Source organism: Eptatretus burgeri, chromosome 7 (assembly GCF_056783735.1).
Source record: "Eptatretus burgeri isolate ZD-2024b chromosome 7, Ebu_testis_v1, whole genome shotgun sequence".
Taxonomy (NCBI): Eukaryota; Metazoa; Chordata; class Myxini; order Myxiniformes; family Myxinidae; genus Eptatretus; species Eptatretus burgeri.
In genome coordinates this window covers 56,725,094-56,747,360 of record NC_140967.1, presented here as the reverse complement: position 1 = coordinate 56,747,360, position 22,267 = coordinate 56,725,094, and the positions used below count along the sequence as shown (strand labels likewise).

At 39.4% G+C, this 22,267-nt stretch overlaps 1 protein-coding gene across 7 annotated transcripts in view; it reads left to right on the top strand.

Annotated features, from left to right (window-relative positions):
* The window catches only part of SYNE1 (spectrin repeat containing nuclear envelope protein 1), a 423,352-nt gene that overhangs the window by 262,334 nt on the left and 138,751 nt on the right, over nt 1–22,267 (top strand). For 6 of the 7 annotated variants that reach the window (XM_085888569.1, XM_085888567.1, XM_085888566.1 and 3 more), the window contains 5 exons: nt 8,886–9,068; nt 17,338–17,475; nt 17,889–18,074; nt 21,019–21,141; nt 21,877–22,059. In XM_085888569.1, coding sequence (XP_085744695.1) covers nt 8,886–9,068; nt 17,338–17,475; nt 17,889–18,074; nt 21,019–21,141; nt 21,877–22,059 — 813 coding nt within the window. Of the gene's footprint in view, nt 1–8,885; nt 9,069–17,337; nt 17,476–17,888; nt 18,075–21,018; nt 21,142–21,876; nt 22,064–22,267 lie in introns of all 7 variants that reach the window. The other variant, XM_085888565.1, reaches the window with a different exon arrangement.

Sequence of the window (22,267 nt, the reverse complement as noted above, 5' to 3'; positions counted from 1 at the left end):
TGATTAAGCGGTTCAAGAGGAAGATTTTTTTTTTAAGAATTTCGTTCAAAACAATATGGCTGCCAAACCATGTGACCTTTTAATTATTCGTGAACACCCTGGTATCCCCAAGGCTTGGGGAACATGTAAGTGAAGTTTCCCCTCAATCTGTCAAGCCATTCTGCGGAATAAGATTTTAAAATGTTCATTTTTCAAAAAAAACCCATAGTTGCCAAACCATGTGACCTCTGACGTCATAGGTGGATAACCTTATGTTCCTCATAGAAAGGCAATCATACCTGTAAAGTTTTGCCTCGATCTGTTCAGCCGTTACAGAGAAGAAGATTTTTGAAGGTTTTATGTTAAAAAGAATATGGCTGCCGAACCACGTGACTGATGACATCATCAATTTTTTTGCCAATTAAAATTTAGCCCCAGATGACCCTCAAAAATTTTCATACTGATCGGATATAACGTTTGGCATCTGAAATTATGACGTCATAATGAAGCCACATATGACATCATCAAAAAAATCACACTTATTTCCCATGGGGAATACTTCACATGCGCCAGTTTCAATTTTTTCCATGGAGCAGTTTCAGTGATACAGAAGTCCAAAGTTTTTCCTTTTTAGCCGTGTCTCGCGTAGCGAACGCTGACTCTAGGAGAGCTCCGCGTTGTTCTTCTTCTTCTTCTTGTTCTTTTTCTGGTGAAGACAAAATATTTAGGACTCGGCTTTTATATACAGGATCCAGAACTCCTTAAATACTAAACACCTGTACACATCCTCGCATTGAGGGTGCCTTTTGAGAGCATCTATCATCAACTTTTAAATATATTCGGGCATTTGCTTTAAAGTTTCGAAAAGTTCTCGTTACTATTTAAAGATTATTCCATTTAATGTGTTGTAATTTCGTAAATACACGATTTTCTCGTCATGAACAGGAGCCTCCATGACGGGTCTCGCTATTGGCTCCATCAAGGCACGTGACGAAATATCGGAAGTTGTTGTTATTGCCTTTAGGTCGCGGCTCGTGGACACATTTGTCCTTGTTTCTAACATGGCTGCCACACCACATGACCTATGACATCATAGTTATCACAAAAACATTCTACATGAGTAGTCGCATTGATGGTGAAAATTTCATGAAATTTCTATGGTGAAAAAAAAGTATGCCGTCCTGCTTTGATACAAACCCGCTTCGATCGGGCACCTGACCCATGATGTCCTCTTTATCAAATGAAATTCAGGATAGGTGGCCAATCACGTCTTTGGAGTTTAGCGTTGATCTGATAAGGTTTTTTGTCCAACATGGCTGCGAGACCATGTAACTGATGTTGACATTTTCAACCAATATTCCCCATGCCGAGTCGATCATATTAAATATATATATTTATCTGAAACCACTTCGCCTTTTGTTGTGAGACTTTGCAGTGATGATGCAATACTGTTGCTGCAAATATTTTATTTAACAATGACCTCATCAGTCACATGATGTGGTAGCCATGTTGGTTTCAAGGAAATAATTAAACAATTATATTTTGGAAACTGCTGTAGCGATCAATGAGAAACTTTGCATTTATGATCCACTGCCCTTGCTTCATGTAAAACAAAATGTTTCACATTGTTCCGTTAAGCAGTTTTGGAGAAAAAGGTTTTTTTTATTTTCAGTTTTCAAACTAACATGGCAACCAAACCATGTGACCTATGGCATTGAAAATTTGGACTCTGCCCATGATTTCGTAGTTGATCATGTGTGTGAAGTTTCATTTTTATCGGTTAAGGTTCATTTTTCTATCCAATATGGCTACCATACCACGTGACCTATTACATCATCATTTCCACACTGTATACAGCAATAATGTTCGATGATATTTCTTAAATTTCGCTTCGATTGGATAAGCGGTTCCAGAGGAAATATTATTTAATATTTTTATTCAATCAAGTATGGCCACGGGACCATGTGACTTATCACTTTTTTATCACCATAGTATCAACAAGGCATGCTCAATAGATGTGTGAAGTTTCACCTCGATCTGTCCCGCTGTTCTGGAGAAGAAGATTTTTGATGGGTTTTTGGGTAAATCCACAATGGCTGCCAGACCATGTGACCTATGACATCATAGTTATCAAACTTTATTCTGCATGGCGAGTTGATCATTTTTGTGCAGTTTCACTTCGATCTTTAAAGCGATTCTGGAGAAGAAGATTTTTTCCTTAAAAAAAAACAAAAAACAATGTGGCTGCCAAACCACATGACTGATGATGTCATAAAAAAAATTCTGTCAACCAATCTATACTGAGATTAAACTCACAAGTTTTCATACTGATTGAATGCAGCATTCTATGTGTCGAATTTTAACTGGGATACCACTTCACTGATGATGTCATAGTCATATCAACCCTTACTCACAATGTAGAGTAGTTGCCAAGTTTCAATTTTTTCCATAGTGCGGTTTTGGAGATACAGATGTCCAACGTTTTTCCGTTTTTCCAACATGGCTGCCACCACACGTGACCTATAACATCATAATTATCATTAAAAAAATTCTGCATGAGTAATCACATTGAAGGTGAAAACTTTTTGTCAATTGGATAAGCGATTGCAGAGAAAACAGAAAATTTGCATGGATGTATGTACGGACGGACGGACAACCCGAAAACATAATGCCACCGGCGACTTTGTCACCGGAGGCATAAAAATATTTTCTACTCATAAGATAGCTGGACATATTTTCCATTAATTTATTTTTCATTTTTATAATGCCAGACAATACTTATTCTTCCTCCAAGGAAGTGCAAGTCTGGAAACGTCGGCACTTCTGCAAGTTTTTCACAGCAGAAAACCTAAACTGTCTTATTATCCTGTCCCCCACACAGCAGAAAATGGGGTTTTGCAATCACGTGTGTGTGCGTGCGTGTGCGCGTGTGTGCGTGCATGCGTGCGTCTGGGCCTTACCATTTTTACCATTGGAGCTTTTGTCATCAAATCTTCAACAAAGCTTTATTATGAGATTATTGAGAACACAAATTTATAAAATGTACAATTTTTTCTAACGTTGTTTTCGTCAAGTATAGTTTGAGTACAAAGTGGACGTGGACAGGCTTTGCATTTTCAGATGCTTTCTCGTTATTTTATATTTGTTGTCATATGTTTTCTATGAATGGAGCAAAATCCATTGGGGTTGGTATCTTGGAAGAAATCAAATTTCAAAATAATATTAAACAAACATTTGATTAGTGCAACAAAATTTAAATATGCATTTCAATAAAAGAGACATTTTCAAAGCTTTTCAACTTGCACTCCTCAGGATAAAACCACAAGCAGATAAAGAAGAAATACCAAACTCTCATTTATGTAGTTACAATGTAATGTCCTCAGCCTTGATTGGTTGAGAGAAAAAGGACACTATTAACTGATTGGTGGAACCATAAAGCATCATGAATAATGAGTTGATGGAAATGAACCATCATGAATAATGAATAGGGTGATATGAATCACCAAAGTACTGGCAGAAACATATTGCTAATTAGCTGAGGGCTTGGGGGGAGGGGTGGTTTTCATGATGACTCAATGTTGACTGTGGTTCAGTTGTCACACAGTCAAGCCATCATAGTCAAAATTATTTGGACAAAAATATGAAGTTTGGACTAATTATTTCTGTCTGCAAAGAATGGGATTGGTTGACCTGATGAATGTGGCCTCCATTGCACGAAGGTGAGCTAAATTGCATCCTCCACTCAGGATTTTAAACCAGCCATTACGATATTGCTCTGCAGTGAGAATTATTCAATAAATGGTGACCAATTGCAGAGGCACAGGGAATAGTTGTCGGCCTGCGTACATTCTTACAAGTCTGAGTTCATCATCATCATCATCATATTCATCTTCATCTTCATCTTAATCTTCATCTTCATCGTTTTATGGCATTTCCATGCATGTATAAGCCGTGGTTCACCTAATGGTTGCTCTCCAGGCTGCACAATCCCTTGCTTGCCCTCTTGTTAGGCCTTTAACTCAAAGATAATCTCTCAGCAACACATCCCATGTTTCCCTCTGACGGCCTCTAGCTCTCCTTCCATTTACATTCATATTTATACACCACCTCATGCAACTACCCACCCACCATCCTTTCAACATGTCTGAACCATCTCAACCTACCCCCACGCATAACCTCACTCATGCTTTCTATACCTAACCTATCTCTTAATTCCACATTTGATTTCCTATCCTCCAGTGTCACATCACACATCCACCTCACCATTCTCATTTCATTTCATTCACACCTCCGTTCATCCTCCTTTTTGATCACCCATGTTTCGCTGCCGTACAACATCACGCTTCTAACGCAAGCTACATAAAGTTTTCGCTTTAATCAGAGAGAGGTCATTTTCGATGTCAATAGGGTAACAACTCCCTGAACTTCCTCCAGCTACTTCTATTTCTTGCATTCACTGCTGCCTCCATCCCTCCACCTGCACGAATCATATCACCACGGTAATATAATTTATCTACACATTCCAGGGATATATCCCCATAAACTCACCTTTTTGCTTTAACTGGAGGCACTTGTTTACCTGCACAAACAGCACATTTGAAGTCAGGTGCCACCTGTATCTACCCTTGATGCCACTATCCACCTCTTGTGCACCCAGCAGTTGCAGAATTTACACAATATTGAATTGCTACCTACACCATTTCTGCAGACAGCACAGGGCCACTTCCTTTTTTTTTCCACACTTCCTTCCCTCACACCACTAATCAGTACGTTCGTTTTCCCTGGTACTCACTTTCAGTCCTCTGGCCTCCATACCCTCCTTCCAGACTGCATATTTACCCATTACCTTTTCCACACTGTTGGCTATCAGCACTAGGTCATCTAATCAGCATACAGGAGTTCTCAAGGTCATCCTCCTCTAAATTCCTGTGATATAGCCTCAAGAACCATGATGAACAGGATTGGGCTCAAGACTGAACCCTGATGAACACCCACTTTCACTTCAAAATCCTCACTCTGCCCTCCATTTACCCTCACAGAGGTTTTTGGGCCATCATACATTGTCATGACTACCCTAACTAACCAATCCTCCACGTGTAACTTTCGCATGGACTATTGCACCACTTGCTGAGTTGGTTGTCTCTGTTCGGTTGACTGACCCCATCTGATCTCTAACGGGACGTGTTGTTCAATACGATCCTCAATCTCAAAGATGCGTCGCCCTCATACTAGCAGTTCAACCTCCTTCCATCTATCATCGATACGTGGATGACATCTTTGCTGGATTTGAGTCAACCTCAGCATGTATAGTCTTCTTGGTATACCTGAACTCTCTCCATCCATTCCTAGAGTTCACCTTAGAGATGGAATGCTCCGGTGTACTTCCCTTCTTGGACGTCTTAGTTGAGAAATCAGCCGATGCTTATCAAACCACAGTCTACCATAAGTCTACTTTGGGACTCTTATGTCCCAAAGTACGTACATACGTTGTGACAATATATTAGGTGGGACTCTTACGGTTCCTCTAGATACAAGATTGGATTGATTGGTATCTTGGTCAATAGATCAAGAAAGATCTGCTCCAAGCATAAACTCCATGCTGAAATTGAGACCATCACGATTATTCTTCTTGATAATGGGTATCCTGAACAGATCATCAATAGATACTGCACATATACAAATACCTGAACCCACCAAGGAATCCTATATTCGGACCTGGTAAATATCCGGTATACCTACGTCTACCTTGGAAAGGCAAAGTGTCTCAATGGTTTGAAAACCACATCAAACAGACAGTGTCCCATTCTTACTATGCTGTTCAACCACGAGTGATTTTCACTACCCGCCGATTGCTTCCGTCAGTCCAAAAAGATGTTCTGCCTCCCTCTCATATAAGTAACATTATTTACGAATTTCAGTGCCAGTACGATGCGAGGTATGTGGGCCGCACATCTTTGAGATTGAAGGATCACGTTGAACAACACGTCCCTTTGGGGATCAGACGCGGTCAGTCACCCGAACAGAGACAACCAACTCGGGCTTGTAAGAATGTACATAGTACAACAATTATTCCCTGTTCCTCTGCATTTGGTTACCACTTACTGAATAATCCTCAGTGTGCAGAGCAATATCGTATCAGCCGGTTTAATATCCTGAGTAGAGGACGCTGTTTGGCTCACCTTTGTGCAATGGAGGCCACATTCATCAGGTCAACTAATCCTTTTCTTTGTAGACAGAAATAATTTGTCCGAACTTTATATCTATTCTGACTCTGATGGCTTGACTATGTGACAACTCTACCACAGGCAATGTTGAGTCATCATGAAAACCACTACCACCCCCTCCCCCCAACTAGCCCTCAGCTAATTAGCATTATGTTTCTGCCGGTACTTTGGTGATTCATCTCTGCCCAATCATTGATGCCAATCTCTGCCAATTCATGATGCTCTGTGGTTCCACCAATCAGGTAATCCCGTCATGTCTTTCTCTCAACCAATCAACGTTGAGGCCATTACATTGTAACTTTATAAACGAGAGGTTTGTGCTTCTTCTTTATCTGCTTGTGGTTTTATCCTGAGGAGTGCAAGTCGAAAAGCTTTGATAATATCCATTTTATTAAAATGCATGTTTAAAATAATATAAATGTAAGAATTTTTTGAGCAATATTTGCACTTTAATAGTAATATGCTATGCATGTCCAGTATATGTTAAAGTGAAAATATAAAACCAAATTTCAAAACTAAGAATTGATATATGAGATACATTATGTATTTTTTGTCACTTGACACACACATGAGGTGGGCACGCATGTGCTTAATGTCACATGAACTTTGACCTCACAATTCACTGACACAGTGAAACCAGGATACCGACAGCTCTGAAAAACTGAGGCCCCAAAGAGAGCAACCCATTCATTGTATTTACAACCAAGCTCGAAGAGCTTTAGGGTAACCCCAATAAATATTGGGGTAGCTCATAGGCCAAGCATACAAGTATATTTTTTTGCACATCGTTTTCATGAGTTTGCTTTTCTAAGTTCAAGGCTTCTGAACAGAAACAATAAATATCCCAGGAGAGTACATTTTGACTCATTTACATTCTCCAGGTCATAAAGTGTGATCTGTGTATCACACTTGCACACAGCATTCCACTTTTAAATGTGATAACGTACTGTAGGAGCATTGCGGGAAAAGTAAATTCTGATTATCCTAATAATTTGCAGTAAATCAGAAATTATAAACACACTTTATGGTCTTGAGGAAAGCGGAAAAAAAATGGACATGTTTGCGTTTTTAAATTTTATTATTATTATTATTATTTTTTTTTTTATACATGGTCTTGGCTCGTGAAAGACCTATGACACAGAACAGATCAGAGCGCAACATAGCAAAGGGGACAGCAGGAGAAAGGGGAAATGCCAACAGCAGATTAGAGGGAGAAAGTAGTCAGAGACGGATAAACAAGGGATGCAGGTAATGATGAGGGTTAAGGGAGAAGGCAAGGGGTGGACAAGATAGATACATAAGCCAAATTTTGAGAGGGGTGGGGGTGGTTTAATAGGTCCAGAAAAGATCATAGTTTTGCATGGGGGGTAACTTGACATGGTGGTGAAGAGCTGTCTTGAAGACCTAGAAGGAAGAATAAGATTGAAGAGAGTGTGGAAGATGGTTCCACAGGCAGGAAAAAGAGGAATAAATGAGTGGAAGTGAGCAGTGTTTCCAGATATAGGTAGTTTCACAAGAAGGGGGTTGCTGGTGGACCACGTGTTTAATGCAGATACCTAGGGGGGCACAAAGCACTGAGAGCGCAGAGTGTGCAATACCAGAAATGAGGTGGAAGAAGACAGAGAGACCAACAATCTGTCAGTGATGGTGAAGTGATTAGGCCCATAGATTCAGCTTCATTGCGAGAGATTCCAATGATCTTGAAAGCCTTGATTTCCATGGTGTCAAGATGAGCAAAATATGAGGCAGGGGAATCAGCCCAGAGAGGAGAGCAGTACTCCATCAATCTGCGGATGAAAGCCTTGTCGGTGGATAGGAGTTCAGGTCTGCCAAGGAAGGACTTTGCATGACGAAGGATGCTCATTCGGCATCTGGCTTAGGAGGCCAACTTTGAAATGTGGTTTACCCAAGATAGATCATGGCTGAGAGTGAGACCAAAGACTTTTAGTGACTGAACCTCTTCAAGAGGGTTGTTGAGAAAGTAGATGGGAGGATTTGTGGTATGGTACTTTCGGAAACAGAGGGTGAGTGTGTGGTATTTCTCAGGATTGAAAGACATATTCCAAGTTTTTGACCAGATTTTAATTTTGTCAAGGTCTCAGGAGAAGGAAGAGGATGCTGTCTATCTGTCAGTAGGATGAGATTAGGCATGACAGTGTGGAGTCATCAGCAAAGAGATAAAGAAGATTTTCCAGAAAGTCAGTGAGATCATTTATGAAGATTAGTAATAAGATGGGGCCTAGAACACTGCCTTGGGGTACTCCATCCATGACAGGAAGAGGAGAAGAAAGGGTTCTGTTGAGAGCCACATGTTGGCTTTGAGAGTCGAGGAAGTCAGTAATCCAAGAGTGGAGTTGGCCTTGGAATCGATAGGCAGGCAGTTTGGAGAGCAAGGCAGGATGCCAGCCTAGATTAAAGCTCAAGATATGTCCAGAGACACCCCTGATCTCATGTCTGTTATTGAGGGCCTCCATCCATAAGCAGCATGTCCAAGGTAAAGTGACCAGTGACACGAAAAGGAATGATTTAACGTCAACTGCAATGATGGATCCCATGACCATGCTGATGATTGGAAGTAAGCTGTTTGTTGTGTTATGATTGTGTTACAGGACTTGGCAAAGCATCATGACTGCTGTACCTACTTATTTTACTTGTAAACATCTTGATGTTTTATTGTGGCAGAGCCTATGGGATGAGCTGAACAACTGGCTTGAGCGCCTCACAGAGCTGGATGCTGCAGTGCAAGAGCTTTTTGGACAGGCTTCTCCACATAGCGAGCGCCATAACAAGCAGGCTGACATGCTTTCACAGCGCTACCAGCAGGCCCGGTGTCTGGCAGAGCACCGTGATGGCCTCCTGGCCAAGGTGCTGGCTATCCCCAAAAATACACCTCCCCATTGCTGTGTCTGTACCATCCTTTCTTTCCTGTAGTTCAATCCTGCATTCCAAACCACCTAATGGAGTTTTGCCTCTATTTCTACCTCTTTGTCTGGAAGATGCAGTTAACTGACAATCACTTATATTCCTTTTGAAAACAAGAGAAAGCATTGTTAATACAGTAACTTAATATATGTATCATTGTATGTCATCTTAAAGGCCACCACACTAAATGTTGCTGACTCATTCAAAAAACATGCCTATTTTTTTTGGTTGTGCCAAGCTGGAAACATGTAAAACTTTCACTGCACAATCTAGATAACAAAATGTTTTTGTTTTATTTTTGCTGAAGAACATGAGTGAATGGCTTTGTGATCAGTGTGGACCAGTACACATCTCATACATCGTCGCTGTATTATTGTCAACTAGTAGAGTACCCTCCCGACAGATGATCTTCTTCCAAGCATGCAATACGTTCTTCTGATGGATACCTTTATTTGGGCAGTGTATATGCAACGGACAGCTGCCTCAATCGCTCCCGAAAATAAAAACAAATAACCCGGGTTACGTGCATGAGGCAAAAACACACCGACTGCTTATAATTCAAAACACCTCACCACACTGGAAAATGTGGGGACAGGAATACTGCACTGTAAATGGTGGGACTTGTAATACCCTCCCCCACCTGGAGTGTTGCTACATGATGCACATTTACATAGCGAATTTGCGTCGTACCCCCCTTTCCACCCCCTTCCAAAGATAAAAGACACCTATATATTAATTGGGGTTATGCTGATCCTATATAGCAAGTCTGGATGTAATTGTCCCAGAACTGTAGGAGGAGTAGCATGACAACCACAAACACCAGTCCGTGAATTATAGTAAGGACAATTTACACAATTATGTTCTAAATAAAGAAGCACAAACTCTGAATGCAGACCAATTCCATGAAGCCCAACTTGTGACTTAGTATTAAAAAGTCTACATTACATCAAAAAAAATTTGGATCTCACTAAAATGAAGAGACAAGCACTTTAAAACCACCTCATGAAGAAATGTATTAACAAGACTTACTTTGTGTTAAATTTGAAATGCACTTCAAAAAGTACTTTTGGAGAGTTATTACCTTTTTTATAAAGCAGTACAAGTACAATTCCATAATCGATGTATTGTACATGAAATAGCTAAATTTTATATTATACTCCATTCCATTTCATTATAAGGACCTCAAATATCTGTCTGTCTTTTTCACCTTTTGGCTTGCCATCACAGTATGACTGCTATTGTCACACAGGTGACTCATACGTGTGGTTGATAATCACATTCCTCATTCCCTTCCTCTATTGGACACACGTCCCAGACTTCTGTCAATTATGAGATTTACACTTTTTGCATAAAAATTTATCAATACAGTGTATACTTGAATAGTGGGTGGTTCTTTATTTTTGTGTTGTCATGTTTTTTTTCACCTTTCTTCTGCTGATGCCATTTCAATGGGGTCAGGGCTGTTTGTAAGTGGTGTCATTTGAATGACTGATTTTTCAAAGTTAAAAAAAACACAAAACTTTTTGAAGAATATTGTTTTTACGAATTTTTTTGTTTTTACATGCATTACATGAGTTGCCGCTTGTATGCAGCACGTAGCTGCGGGTGAGCATCACTTCTTGCAGGGGTGTGCCAGTGCCGCTAATGCATGCGAGAGCAGGAATTTGTCAATGGTACCAGTGATAGCTCACTTTTGAAGGGCACTGTGGGATTTTTAATATCATCAAACTAATGCGGGCAGCCCAGTTTAACATCCATACAAGGGACGACACACACATTGAGGCCTCACCTTGCCTGTGAAACACCAGAATGACAGACTATAGCTGGGCTGAGATTAACACCCAAGCTAGAGGGCTCAGAGGAGAGTGTGCATACCTCTGGGCTATCCTGTCAGCCACATTAGATGTGTAATTATTTAATGATCTCCAATTCTTTTTTCAATAATCCCCTACTGTCAAGTCTGACTCTAGAATTCAAGATCCCTTTTATGAAGATGCAGAGACTTTTATGAAGTCTCTTTTATGAAGAGACTTTTATGAAGTCTCTTACTATTGAACCAACCTTTAAGAATATGTAATTAATGTTATTTAGTCCTTGCTGCATTTTTGTTCCACTCTCAGAACTAATAAATGTTAAATGTGGTTCTTTTGACCTTATCACATTTTTTTCTCAACGTTGATGTTACAGAATCATAAAAATGTTGCATCTCCTTCATAATCAAATTATAAAAACTGTAAAAGGAAAACAGCTCAACTTTATGCTACCTTTGTCAAAAATAAAACAAAAACGTGATTCCCTTTAAATTGAATCGACTTTCAGAGGAATTTCTCTTCACTTTCATCAACAATTCAAAACATCTGGTACATTAGAATAAAAAGAAATTAATATTTTTTATATTAATATAAATCCCTTGCAATTTTTGGTCAAAATTTGTGTAAAAGATTCATTCTAATTTGCATGGAAGTCTACTACTGCGTCTTCAAAAAAATTAAGACAGCCTTCTTTGACAATTACTGACATTGCACTTAGGGAATCAAGCACATTGTTTCTCTTGTTTTCCACGAACCATGATGTTGCTTCTATCTTCCCGTCATTTTTCTTTAAGCATTGACCTTGCTCGGCACACATTGATCTGTTTTGCAAATGAAAATGAAGTATTGAAGCGAATAACAAGCCAAACAAATTTCCGATCCTCATAGTTTATATTTAACCATGACCTAATTGCAGAGATAGCTGTTGTTTTTCACCATAGTTTTTTTTTTGTCTGCAATGATTTTAACCAGTCAAAATTCACATTTGTAAAAACAACTAGAAATGGATATCAAGAAAACAATATTGGATGTGCATAGAGCACATGAAAGTATGATCATGCATGATAAATTCAATCATCAAAACAATCCTATCTTTATGAGTTTTTTTTCAAATCTGGGTCTTTTGTTGATACAATCAATTATTTTGCATGCTTTTTAAAAGAATGAATAAAATATTTGTTCCTCAAAAATGTCAAGAAGACTGGCCAACATTTTGAAAATGATGATCTTCATTGTGTACTATCTTGCCACTGATGTTGATTTTTATATGTCCTCATGATCTGTTTAATATGCTTTTAACTTTGCCCAAAAAGTCGAGATGCATTAATATATATATATATATATATATATATATATATATATATATATATATATATATATATATATATATATATATATATATATATATATATGAAAACATACTTTACATTTGTTATCTTGCTCCTGAGGTTAATAATAATTCTAACTACCATAACCTTTAGCCTTGGCTGTAAGAACATTTTTAAAGATAAAGAGGATAAGGTGAAAGAAATCATGGAATGACAACAATAAAAAGAATCTTAGAGCCAGCTTTATTGGAATCTTAGGGAACAACAGAAATCTGGGAATTCCTGTTTCCTCTCAATTACGCAAAATTGGTTCAACTGTTCGGGATACATGATTAGCAGTGCCAGTGAAAGCATCCACTTCATGGGCTTCTGGTGATAAACAGTGGAAACTAATTCAACAAAATGTATTGAAATAAATTCAACAAAATTTGCAACCAAATTGTATTTTTGTGAGCAAATGCTAATAAATCACCAACTTGAAGACTCCTACATTGTGGTGAATTTTAACAAATGAATTTTAACAAAAATTTCTTATTTACTTTTTCTTATTTTAAAAATACTTTATCATAATATTTTATCATTTTTAAACTAGACATCTTTTTCAAGAAAATAATCCTGATGGCTCTGCTTTTTATAATCATGCCTTAAATGTTAAATGACAAAACTGCAGCTTACATTTGTAATTAAACTTTGAGTGAAGGATTTTTGATGCAGGTTCTATATAATATTAGATTTTTTTATGTTTCAATCATTACTCAGGATTTCTTCCTTGAATCTCTGATAAATCCTAAAAATTATCAGATGACCAAATGACAAATACTGCACCAAACATGCATGTGATTTTGAAATTGCGAACAATATTTAACCTCTGGCTGCGATTTCCCTTCCATTCCCACCTCATGTTTGTCTGTGTGTTGTACCATCCTCCCCACAGTGTCGACTCCATCTACATCTCTCTCAGATGACATGGACCAACTTTTAATTCCATATCCCAACTCTCTCTTCCTCATATGTGGTGATTTGAATGATTATCATGCTAATTGGCTGGGTGTTGGTACCTCTCTCACCAGCCATGGCACTTCTTTTTGCAAAGGACTTCTGTGACTATGGGACTGACTCAATCCGTGAAATTTTCCCACCCAGATTTCTTCCAATTGAAGATCTTCCCTTCTGGATTTGGTGATGACCAGCTTCCCCACAAATGTATCTTGCTCGTCGTCTGCCCAAAATGGCTCGTCTGATCATGTGCTTGTGAAGGTCAACATCTCTAGCCATTCTCAGGGAAAAGCCTCAGTGCCTGCAAGTTTGGCAGTTCACTCAGGAAAACTGGGAGGAATAACAAGCATCCATCACACTTCAGGACTGGTCTCCTATATTGACCACTCCTGATATTAATTCAGCCTGGGAATTCTTCCACAGAAACTTGCTCTCTCTTCTGCATGGATTCATCCCATCTCATCTTCAGTTATCTTAACCATCCTCCCACTCTTGATACTCTGATTCCTGTGGTGAGGCAGTTATTTTAAAACAACTTCCATTCTCCTCCTAGAAGGCGAATCCGACCAAAGGAAACCGAAGATCATTCTACAAGTGTGTCTACTCAGGAGAGCCAGAAAACAACATCTGTCCACTCTCAAGAATGATCTTTCAAACTTGTCTCCCCCCTCTTAAACCTGGTGGCACCTTGTCATGTCTGTCTCTGGTGAATGCTCCCCTTCCATCCCTTCCCTCACTTCAAATGGCCCCACGGGTGACTCTGCTCGTGTGAAGGCCGAATGCCTCAATTCTGTGTTTATGACCGTTTTTACAGCCATTTTTCCCTGCTGTGTAGGGGTTGGCTTTTTCTTGAGGCAATGTTTTATGGCCGGATGCCCTTCCTGACGCCAAATCAATTCTGTGTTTGCTTCAAAATATTGTGTCCCTAACTCCTCTGCTTCTCTGCATCCATCCTTCCCATTCACATCCATCTGCTCCTGAATTCTGTCTTTTGCACCTGAGAAGGTGGAAAAGTTTCTGACAACCCTTGACTCTGACTCTCCACTGGATGAGGTGGCATCAGCTCACATGTCCTAAAAATCTGCTGTACTGCTCTTGCACTTCCTCTCCCTCACATTTTCACCCTGTCATTTGCCCAAGGTCATCTTCCACCTGCTTGAAAGTCAGCCAACATTACAGCATTACATGAAAAAGATGCAAAAATGGATCCACTTATCTACAGACCAATTAAGTTGCTTCCAATCATCAGCAAGGTCATGGAATCCATCATCGTAGTGGACATTAAATAATTATTTTTCTCCAACAGCCTCATCTCAGATCATCAATTTGGATTCAGACCTGGTCACTCTACCTCAGGCATGTTGCAGAAGCAGAAATGGATGGAGGCCTTAAATATCAGTCATGAGATCAGGGCCATCTCTCTGGACATATCTCAAACTTTCGATACAGTCCTGCCTTGCTTGCTATCCTGCCTTGCTATCCAAACTGTCTGCCTATGGAATCCAAGGCCAACTCCACTCTTGGATCAATGACTTCATCCACTCTCATGGACAACATTTGGCTATCAATGGAACTCTTTCTTTGACTCACCCTATCAAGGCTGGAGTTGATAAGGCAGTGTTCTTGGCCCCATCCTATTTCTAATCTTCATCAATTATCTCACTGACTCTCTGGAATTTCCTCTTTATCTCTTTGCTGATGATTCCACCCTCTGCCGTGATATCACCCTTCTGACAGGCAGGCAGCAGCCTCTTCCCTGTCCTCAAACCTCGACAAAATCACAAACTGGTCAAACACTTGGAATGTCTTTCAATCCTGAGCAATCCCACATACTCCTTTCTCTCTTAAAGGACCGCGCCACAAACTCTCACTCAAAGAGGTTCAGTCACTCAAACTCTTGGGTCTCACTCTCAGCCATGATCTCTCTTGGGCAAGCCACATTTGAAAGTTTGCCTCCAAAGCCAGATGCCGACTAGTCCTCTTCCATCATGCAAAGTCCTTCCTTTGCAGACCTGAGCTCTGATCCACCTGCAAGGCTTTCATCTGCAGCTTGATGGAGTACTGCTCTCTCCTCGGTGCTGGCTCCCTTGCCTGATATCATCCTCAGCATGATACCATGGAAACCAAGGCTATAAAAGATAATTGGAATCTCTCCCGATCAAGTTGAGTCTCTGGGATGATCACTTTGCCAACACCAACAGGTCAGTGGTCTCTCTGTCTTCTTCCGCCCCATTTCTCATCTTTCACCCTCTGCCCTCTTTGTGCTCTGTCCCCCACCCCAAGTAGCTACAGGATGCATGCGGTCCTCCAGCAACCCCCTCCTAATGAAGTTGCCTAAATTCAGAACCACTGCTCGTCTCCACTCATTCATTTCTCTCTTTTCTTGCCTGTGAAACCACCTACCGCACTCTCTTTGATCTCATTCTTCTCTCAGGGTCTTCAAGATGGCTGTTCATCACCATCTCAGGTCTTCCTCCATCCAAAATCATGATCCTTTCGAACCTGTTAAACCAGCCCCCAAAGACTTTTGCTGATATATCTACCTTGGCCACCCCTTGTGTTCTCCCCTCCCCTCATTGTTACCTGCATCCCTTGTTTGTCCGTCTCTGTCTACCTTCTCCCTTTGTCCTGCTATTGGTGTTTTCTCTGTCTTTGCTGTTCCCTTTGTTATGTTTTGTCCTGATCTGTTCCTTGTAGCTTTTCCACGAGCTTAGACAATGTATTAATAAAAGAGGTTAAACTGATGATATTTGTTGTTGAATATTAATATTTCATTAGAGATCTGAAAATGAAATTTGCTCGTTTGGATGAGGGAAGGCATTCGGTGGAAATTGCATAATTTCATGATCAAGCAAATATAATTAATTATTTAATCATTGGCAGTGACTAAAGAAGTTATATTATATGAGAAAACTCATAATAAGTAGCAGTTGTAGGAATTAGTTGAGGCAGGCATAATTTTATTTGTAAAGTGTTATATCACTTCAAATAATGCACTTTCTTGGATTATGATAGTGCAACTCAAGTACAACTTTCACTTTTTTCGTTTGATATGGAAATTAGCATTATGGTCTAGATTTTAGCACGATTTGATTTAATGAGCCATTATTAACCAATCAACCAACTGCTTTCGCTATCATGGCACCCTGGCTGAATTCCAATTTCCTGCTTTAACCTACAGGGGGCACTGCATCAGCAGCTTTGAGAAGAAAGAACACCTTTGAAAACCTTCCTGAAATGAAAACCTTTGGAAACCTTTCTGAAATACCTTTCCTTTGAAATGGAAATCTTCAGATTGAAGCAACCCTTATTTATTATCACTAGCAAAACCCATCCTTATGGATGGCTTAATTTCCCCAAGAGATTTCTTGTAATGCCCACTCCAACCGGTAGCGGCACGAGATGATGCACATTTACATGAAGATAATTTGGGTGTTTCCCCCACACTGAACTCCCAGGACTATGAATCATCACCAAAAACCTCCCCATGCACATCCTGAGTACAACCAGCACCTTTCAACTCATTCCGTCCAGCAGTTCAGGGGTGCATCAAAGTCAAACAAATCTCCACTTCTCAAAATTTTAGTAGGATTGCATAAAATGCATTCCGTTTAAAAGAGTAAACTTTATGTTACTACCTGGTCAATGCTTCAAATCCTGTTTCATCCACATCCACACGGAAATTATTTTTAACGTCACTTCCTCTTCCAAATCAAGCTTACCCTACTCCAACATCATCTCACCTAATTTGTTATGAATATTTTAACTGGCTGATTGATCATCATTGTAATTTATAATGCAGCATGTAGACATAATCAATTGTCATACTATTACTAAAGTAAAGTTATAAATGTATTTAATGCCACTGAAAATTTTCCATTGTGTTAATTTGATTCTATTTGGGAAATACATTGTCACATTCAGTCCAAATAGTAAATCATTACATTTCTTCTCAATGTAGTGCTTAAAAAAACAATAGATTTAAACTTTTTCAACAGCTTTCCTGCTCTTGCCATACTATCTTTTTGTTCTGAGATGGTATTAGCATTCAAGGTATCTTTTTTTGTGCTGCTGCAGGCTTGTGGGCAGATGGAGAAATATGAAGAACTGAAGAGAAATGTTGAAAAGTGGGTGAAGGAGGCGGAGGGATTAGTCATGAGAGAAATTACATGGAATTCAGCATCACAAATTGATGAACATCTCGCTGCTTACAAGGTGGTCAGGAGTTAAAAACAATTGTGTGTGTGTGTGTGTGTGTGTGTGTGTATGTGTGTGTGTGTGTGTGTGTGTGTGTGTGTGTGTGTGTGTGTGTGTGTGTGTGTGTGTGTGTGTGTGTGTCATCAGTTGTTATCTCCATATGCGGGTTTCAGAAGGTGGAACGGGAAAACAAAGTATCCGTGTGTGTGTGTGTGTTTAAGTTGCTGTCGTCACATGTGGGTGGGTTTCAAGAGTGGAATGGATACCTACCAGGTCTCAAAGTATCTACCTCCATTAGTAAGGGGAAAGTGTGGTGTGTATGTGTTTTAGTGTCAGTGTAAGTTATAATGTACATAACAGAAATGTACATACACACAAACACCACAAACTGTTGTGCTGCTTAACCTTATTGTGACAAATTTTTGCTGCAGTTGCTACATCAGGACAGTGCACGGGTATCCGAAGAGCTGGACAACATGTGGAGATGTGTGCTGGCAGTTGAGGAAGTGTGCGGAGTTGAGCGAATGGCTGCAGATCAGGCACAGATTAAGAAATGTGCAGAAGTCTTGCAGCTGAACATTCAAAGTCGCTTGCACACACTAGAGCAGGCATCAGAGGTCTGTTACATTGCATAATGAAAATTCTACACAGACTGGAGGACATCTAAATGCTTATGAAAAACTTACAAGTGACTTGGTACTTGCAGCTTCTGTTGAATTTCTGAGATTATTTAATGGAATAAACTTCTCATGGCTGATTTTGTGTTGAAATATGTGGTATTGGGAGGGTGACTGGGGCAGACTAGAGAAGGAGAAAGGAGATCAGTGGATGTTGTTCTTGTTAGCTTCTCAATAATTAATTCACAATTGCACTAGAGGTTGATTAAATATAGCGTTCTTTAAATATGGCATTCAAGTGCTGAGTCAGTTATTTTTGGATACACAATAAATATGTTCAAAATATATTGTTTATTATCACTTCATTTTCCTCACTAATTATGATGCAATAACATCATTATTGTCATTACCAAATAATATGCAATTTCCTTGGAACTTGCACAGGAATGCATTGTTTTGCAAAGTAACTATTTTAAATATTTTACACAAGCTAGGGATTTCCGGGCAATAATGGTAGCTATTTCCACAAAAATTGCAATAATTTGTGGATTAGAATACAAATTTACGTTATTTTATCTACCTTCAATTAGCATCAGTGAAAGACCGGTTCGTAAATTATGCTGCACGAGTTGCGTGTTCGCTTTGCCAGTAATTTGAAACAAGTGAGACAAAAGTTGATTTTGGAAAAAAAAAATGAAACGAGAAAGGTTTACTCAAGTTAAAAAATAAATTAATTGACCATTCTGACCTATTTTCAACAAATGAAGGTCATCATTGATAGGTAAAAATAGAATGCACTCGAGGGAGGTGCTGACTCACGTCATAATGATTCTCTTGATAATGTCATGGTTGTTTTGTGATTTGATGTACAATAACAAGATTTGTCGAAGGGAACTTATTACTCTCTGCATGTAGGTTCCCAGGATGTTGAGATAGCTAATTTCTTCCATTCTGTTCGTTCTCTCATTATGACTTGCAGTTTTAGTTTTGAATGCGGTGCAGTATTATAATTTGTTATTTTGGGTGTTAAGTATTTTTTTTTTTTATTACGTATGAATGGCCTCTGACGTCAAGATTGAAAACTGCTTGTCTAATTTTCATCAAAATTTTCTCTGTGCATGCGCAGGTCTTATGCACATAAAACATTCCCCACTCCCTCTGACTCCTTAGGATGGGAAGACAATGCCTAAGTTAAGGTATATAATAATATTTATGTACTTTTGTTTTACCGTTTTTGTGTGTTTTTTAAAAGGATGACTTCTTGCTTTACAGTCGTCTCATTTCGCTTAATTCTGGCTTTGACTTTCTACCCCTGGTTTGTGTCAGCTGTTTCTGCTCCTTGGTCACTGCTGCTGTTGTTCTGAATATAAATCGCCTCACCTGTAAAAGTCACCTCTCCCTCTCAATTAGTGTCTCTTGAACTCCTGTGCCTGCTTACTTTTTCAATGTGTTTCCTGTCTCTGCTCGGCACATGTGTATTGTGATCGACACCTTCGTGTGTTTGTCTGTTTGTCAGCAGAATAACTTGACATTATGAGCTGCTAGAATTGGCATGTTTGCTACGGAGCTTCATGTTGTACACACAGGCACGATGATTTAATATCCATGTACTGTCCATGACTGCAGCATGAGCGAACACAGTTGTGCACAAAATTTCATTTTATATCTCTTCATTGTGAGCACAAAGCTGAAGTCGTGTGAAACATTCACAATATGAAGCTCTGTGTCAAATTTGGCAATTCTAGATGCCCTCATTGTCCAGATAATCTGCTGACAATCAGACAAACAACACACACAGATGGTATAATCACAATGCTCTTGCTCTTGGCCTACTTCGGCTGCGTGAGTAATAATTTCAATGTTTTCCAGAAACCACCACTAGAAAAGAGAAAAAATATTTTTTACCTCGGCTATTAGATATTAGATTATAGGATCACAAAATGCCAATGATACAAATGTGCAAGAAAATTAAATAAATATTAATTAATTTTCCAGTCAATTTTACGCATGCCTACTATAGGCTGTCATGTGACTATTGTTAATCGTGTCTGTGTGTACAATATGAAACACTGGGAAATTTCACGATTGTAGTTGAGTAAGCAGGCACAAAGAGCTCAAGAGACTGGAGTTGAGAGGGAGAGTGACTTTCACAGGTGAGGAGATCTGTATTCAGATTTACAACAGCCATGACCAAGGAGCAGAAACAGCTGACACTAAGCAGGGATAGAAAGTCAAAATCAGAACCAGAGTAAATGAGATGATTGTAGAACAAAAAGTGAGTTTTTTTTGTTGTAACAAAGCTATAAATATTAATATAACCGAAAATCTTCGGCATTGTCTTCCTTTCTTCTGTAAGGTGATAGGGGGGGGGGGGAGGGGGGTGGTCAGAGAGTTGGGAGAGAACAAAATTTATTTAGTGCCCATGATGTGCCCATGGATACCCCGAACATTTAGCAAAAGTTGAGGGACTTGGCGAGAGATAATCGCCAACCAGGTTTCAATCTTGACGGCAGAGGCCATTCAACATTAACACTCAAAACAACAAACTATAACACTGCAATATAACCTAAAACTGCAAGTCCTAACGAGTGAATAAACATAATTGAAGAAATTTGCTTTCGCTACATCCTGGGAACCTGCATGCAGAGATTTAGTTCACCTCTAAAACATGTTGTAATCGTACATCAAAAAACAAATCAACCATGACCCATCAAGATCATCAAGATCTCAGAAGATAAATATTCTGACATGAGTCAACACCCCTTCGTCGAGTACATTCTAGTCGTATTTGCAATGAATATTTATATAAATTGTGCTTATCGTGTATTAATAAGGTTTAATGCCTTGGAATGACATCAATGAAACAGTTTGTTTGAAGTTGTTATAAACATATTGACACATGTTGGCTATTAATGCTCATGTAGATCCATCTTTACTGCCGCAGGCCATGGAAGTGTTTTCAGCTGCAGTGAAGGCCTTGCAGGCAGCCGTTCAGCAAGCCCAGGCTGTGTTCACAACCCCTGAGGTGGCTCAACTCAGTCTGAAAGAGCAACTGATGCAATGCCGGGTAGGAATATCCTTTACTTCAGTGTGCAGGTGTCAGCCTTCAAAAATGTTCCCGTTCCTTGGGAGACTGTCATCTTTCACCAAACTGATATGCTGAATCTTAGCATAGGATGTTTATTGAGTTAAATTACTCTCGCCATATAGGTGCAATTTTTTGGGGGTTTAACATTGTAAATTTATTGGTTAAAACATAATGTGCATTATTTAATTTACAACCATATTTTAATTTCCGTGTCATTCAATTCAATCTGTCCTTTGAGAAGTGGTACGGTATTCTTAAATCACATTCACATTTGTTTTTAATGTTTTCTAAAGCCAATTCATCTTATTTCGAGCATTGTTTGTGGTAGCTGGGAAATGGTGTATTTGGTGGAGATGCCAGGTATGGGGTGGGGATTAGAGGGGGAATGGGGGACATGTTGAGTGGTGACTATTGCTTCAATGACGACAAATTTTAAACATCAGACACAAATCTTAACGTTTATTTTTCTTCGGCATAATTGGTATTGCTGCACGCCACAGTTTGTTGTTGCAGCAACAACAGTTAAATCAAAACCTTTCAATCATACTCTTTCAACAGAATCAATATTAGTTTCATATTCAGTCCAGTTTTTTTTTCCTTTTTTTTTCGCTTGCAGATGTTTCGGTCATTTTACTTAATGGAAATTGCTTGCTTTGGTTGAGTGCTCAAATCATATGTTTAGCATGTGTGGATTGTTTGCAAATGCTGCCACAGCAACTTCTCGCTGAGACGGAGCATGTGAAGAACAGAGTCGAGGAAGTGCAGCAATTGCAGGGGAACATAAAATTGCCTGCTGCAACTTCAGCAAGCCAACCCATCTGCAGCAAGGCGCAAATCCTGAGGGACCAGGCCAGCTGCCTGCAGCACACCGTCATTCGGCAAATCAGCTTGCTGCAGGCTGGTGTTGCACTTCTCCTCTCAAACACAAACTCTTTGTGGCTTGTTTAAGAGTGAATTTTATAAAGTGATAATTTATGAGGAATGATGTTTGATTTTATTGATAATGTGAGCATAATATATTCTGGTGCATCATCGAGATCCTACAGAAACCTCCTTGTGGATCACCATAAAGCATGATTGCAGCTTATCAACTTTTTTCTCATAA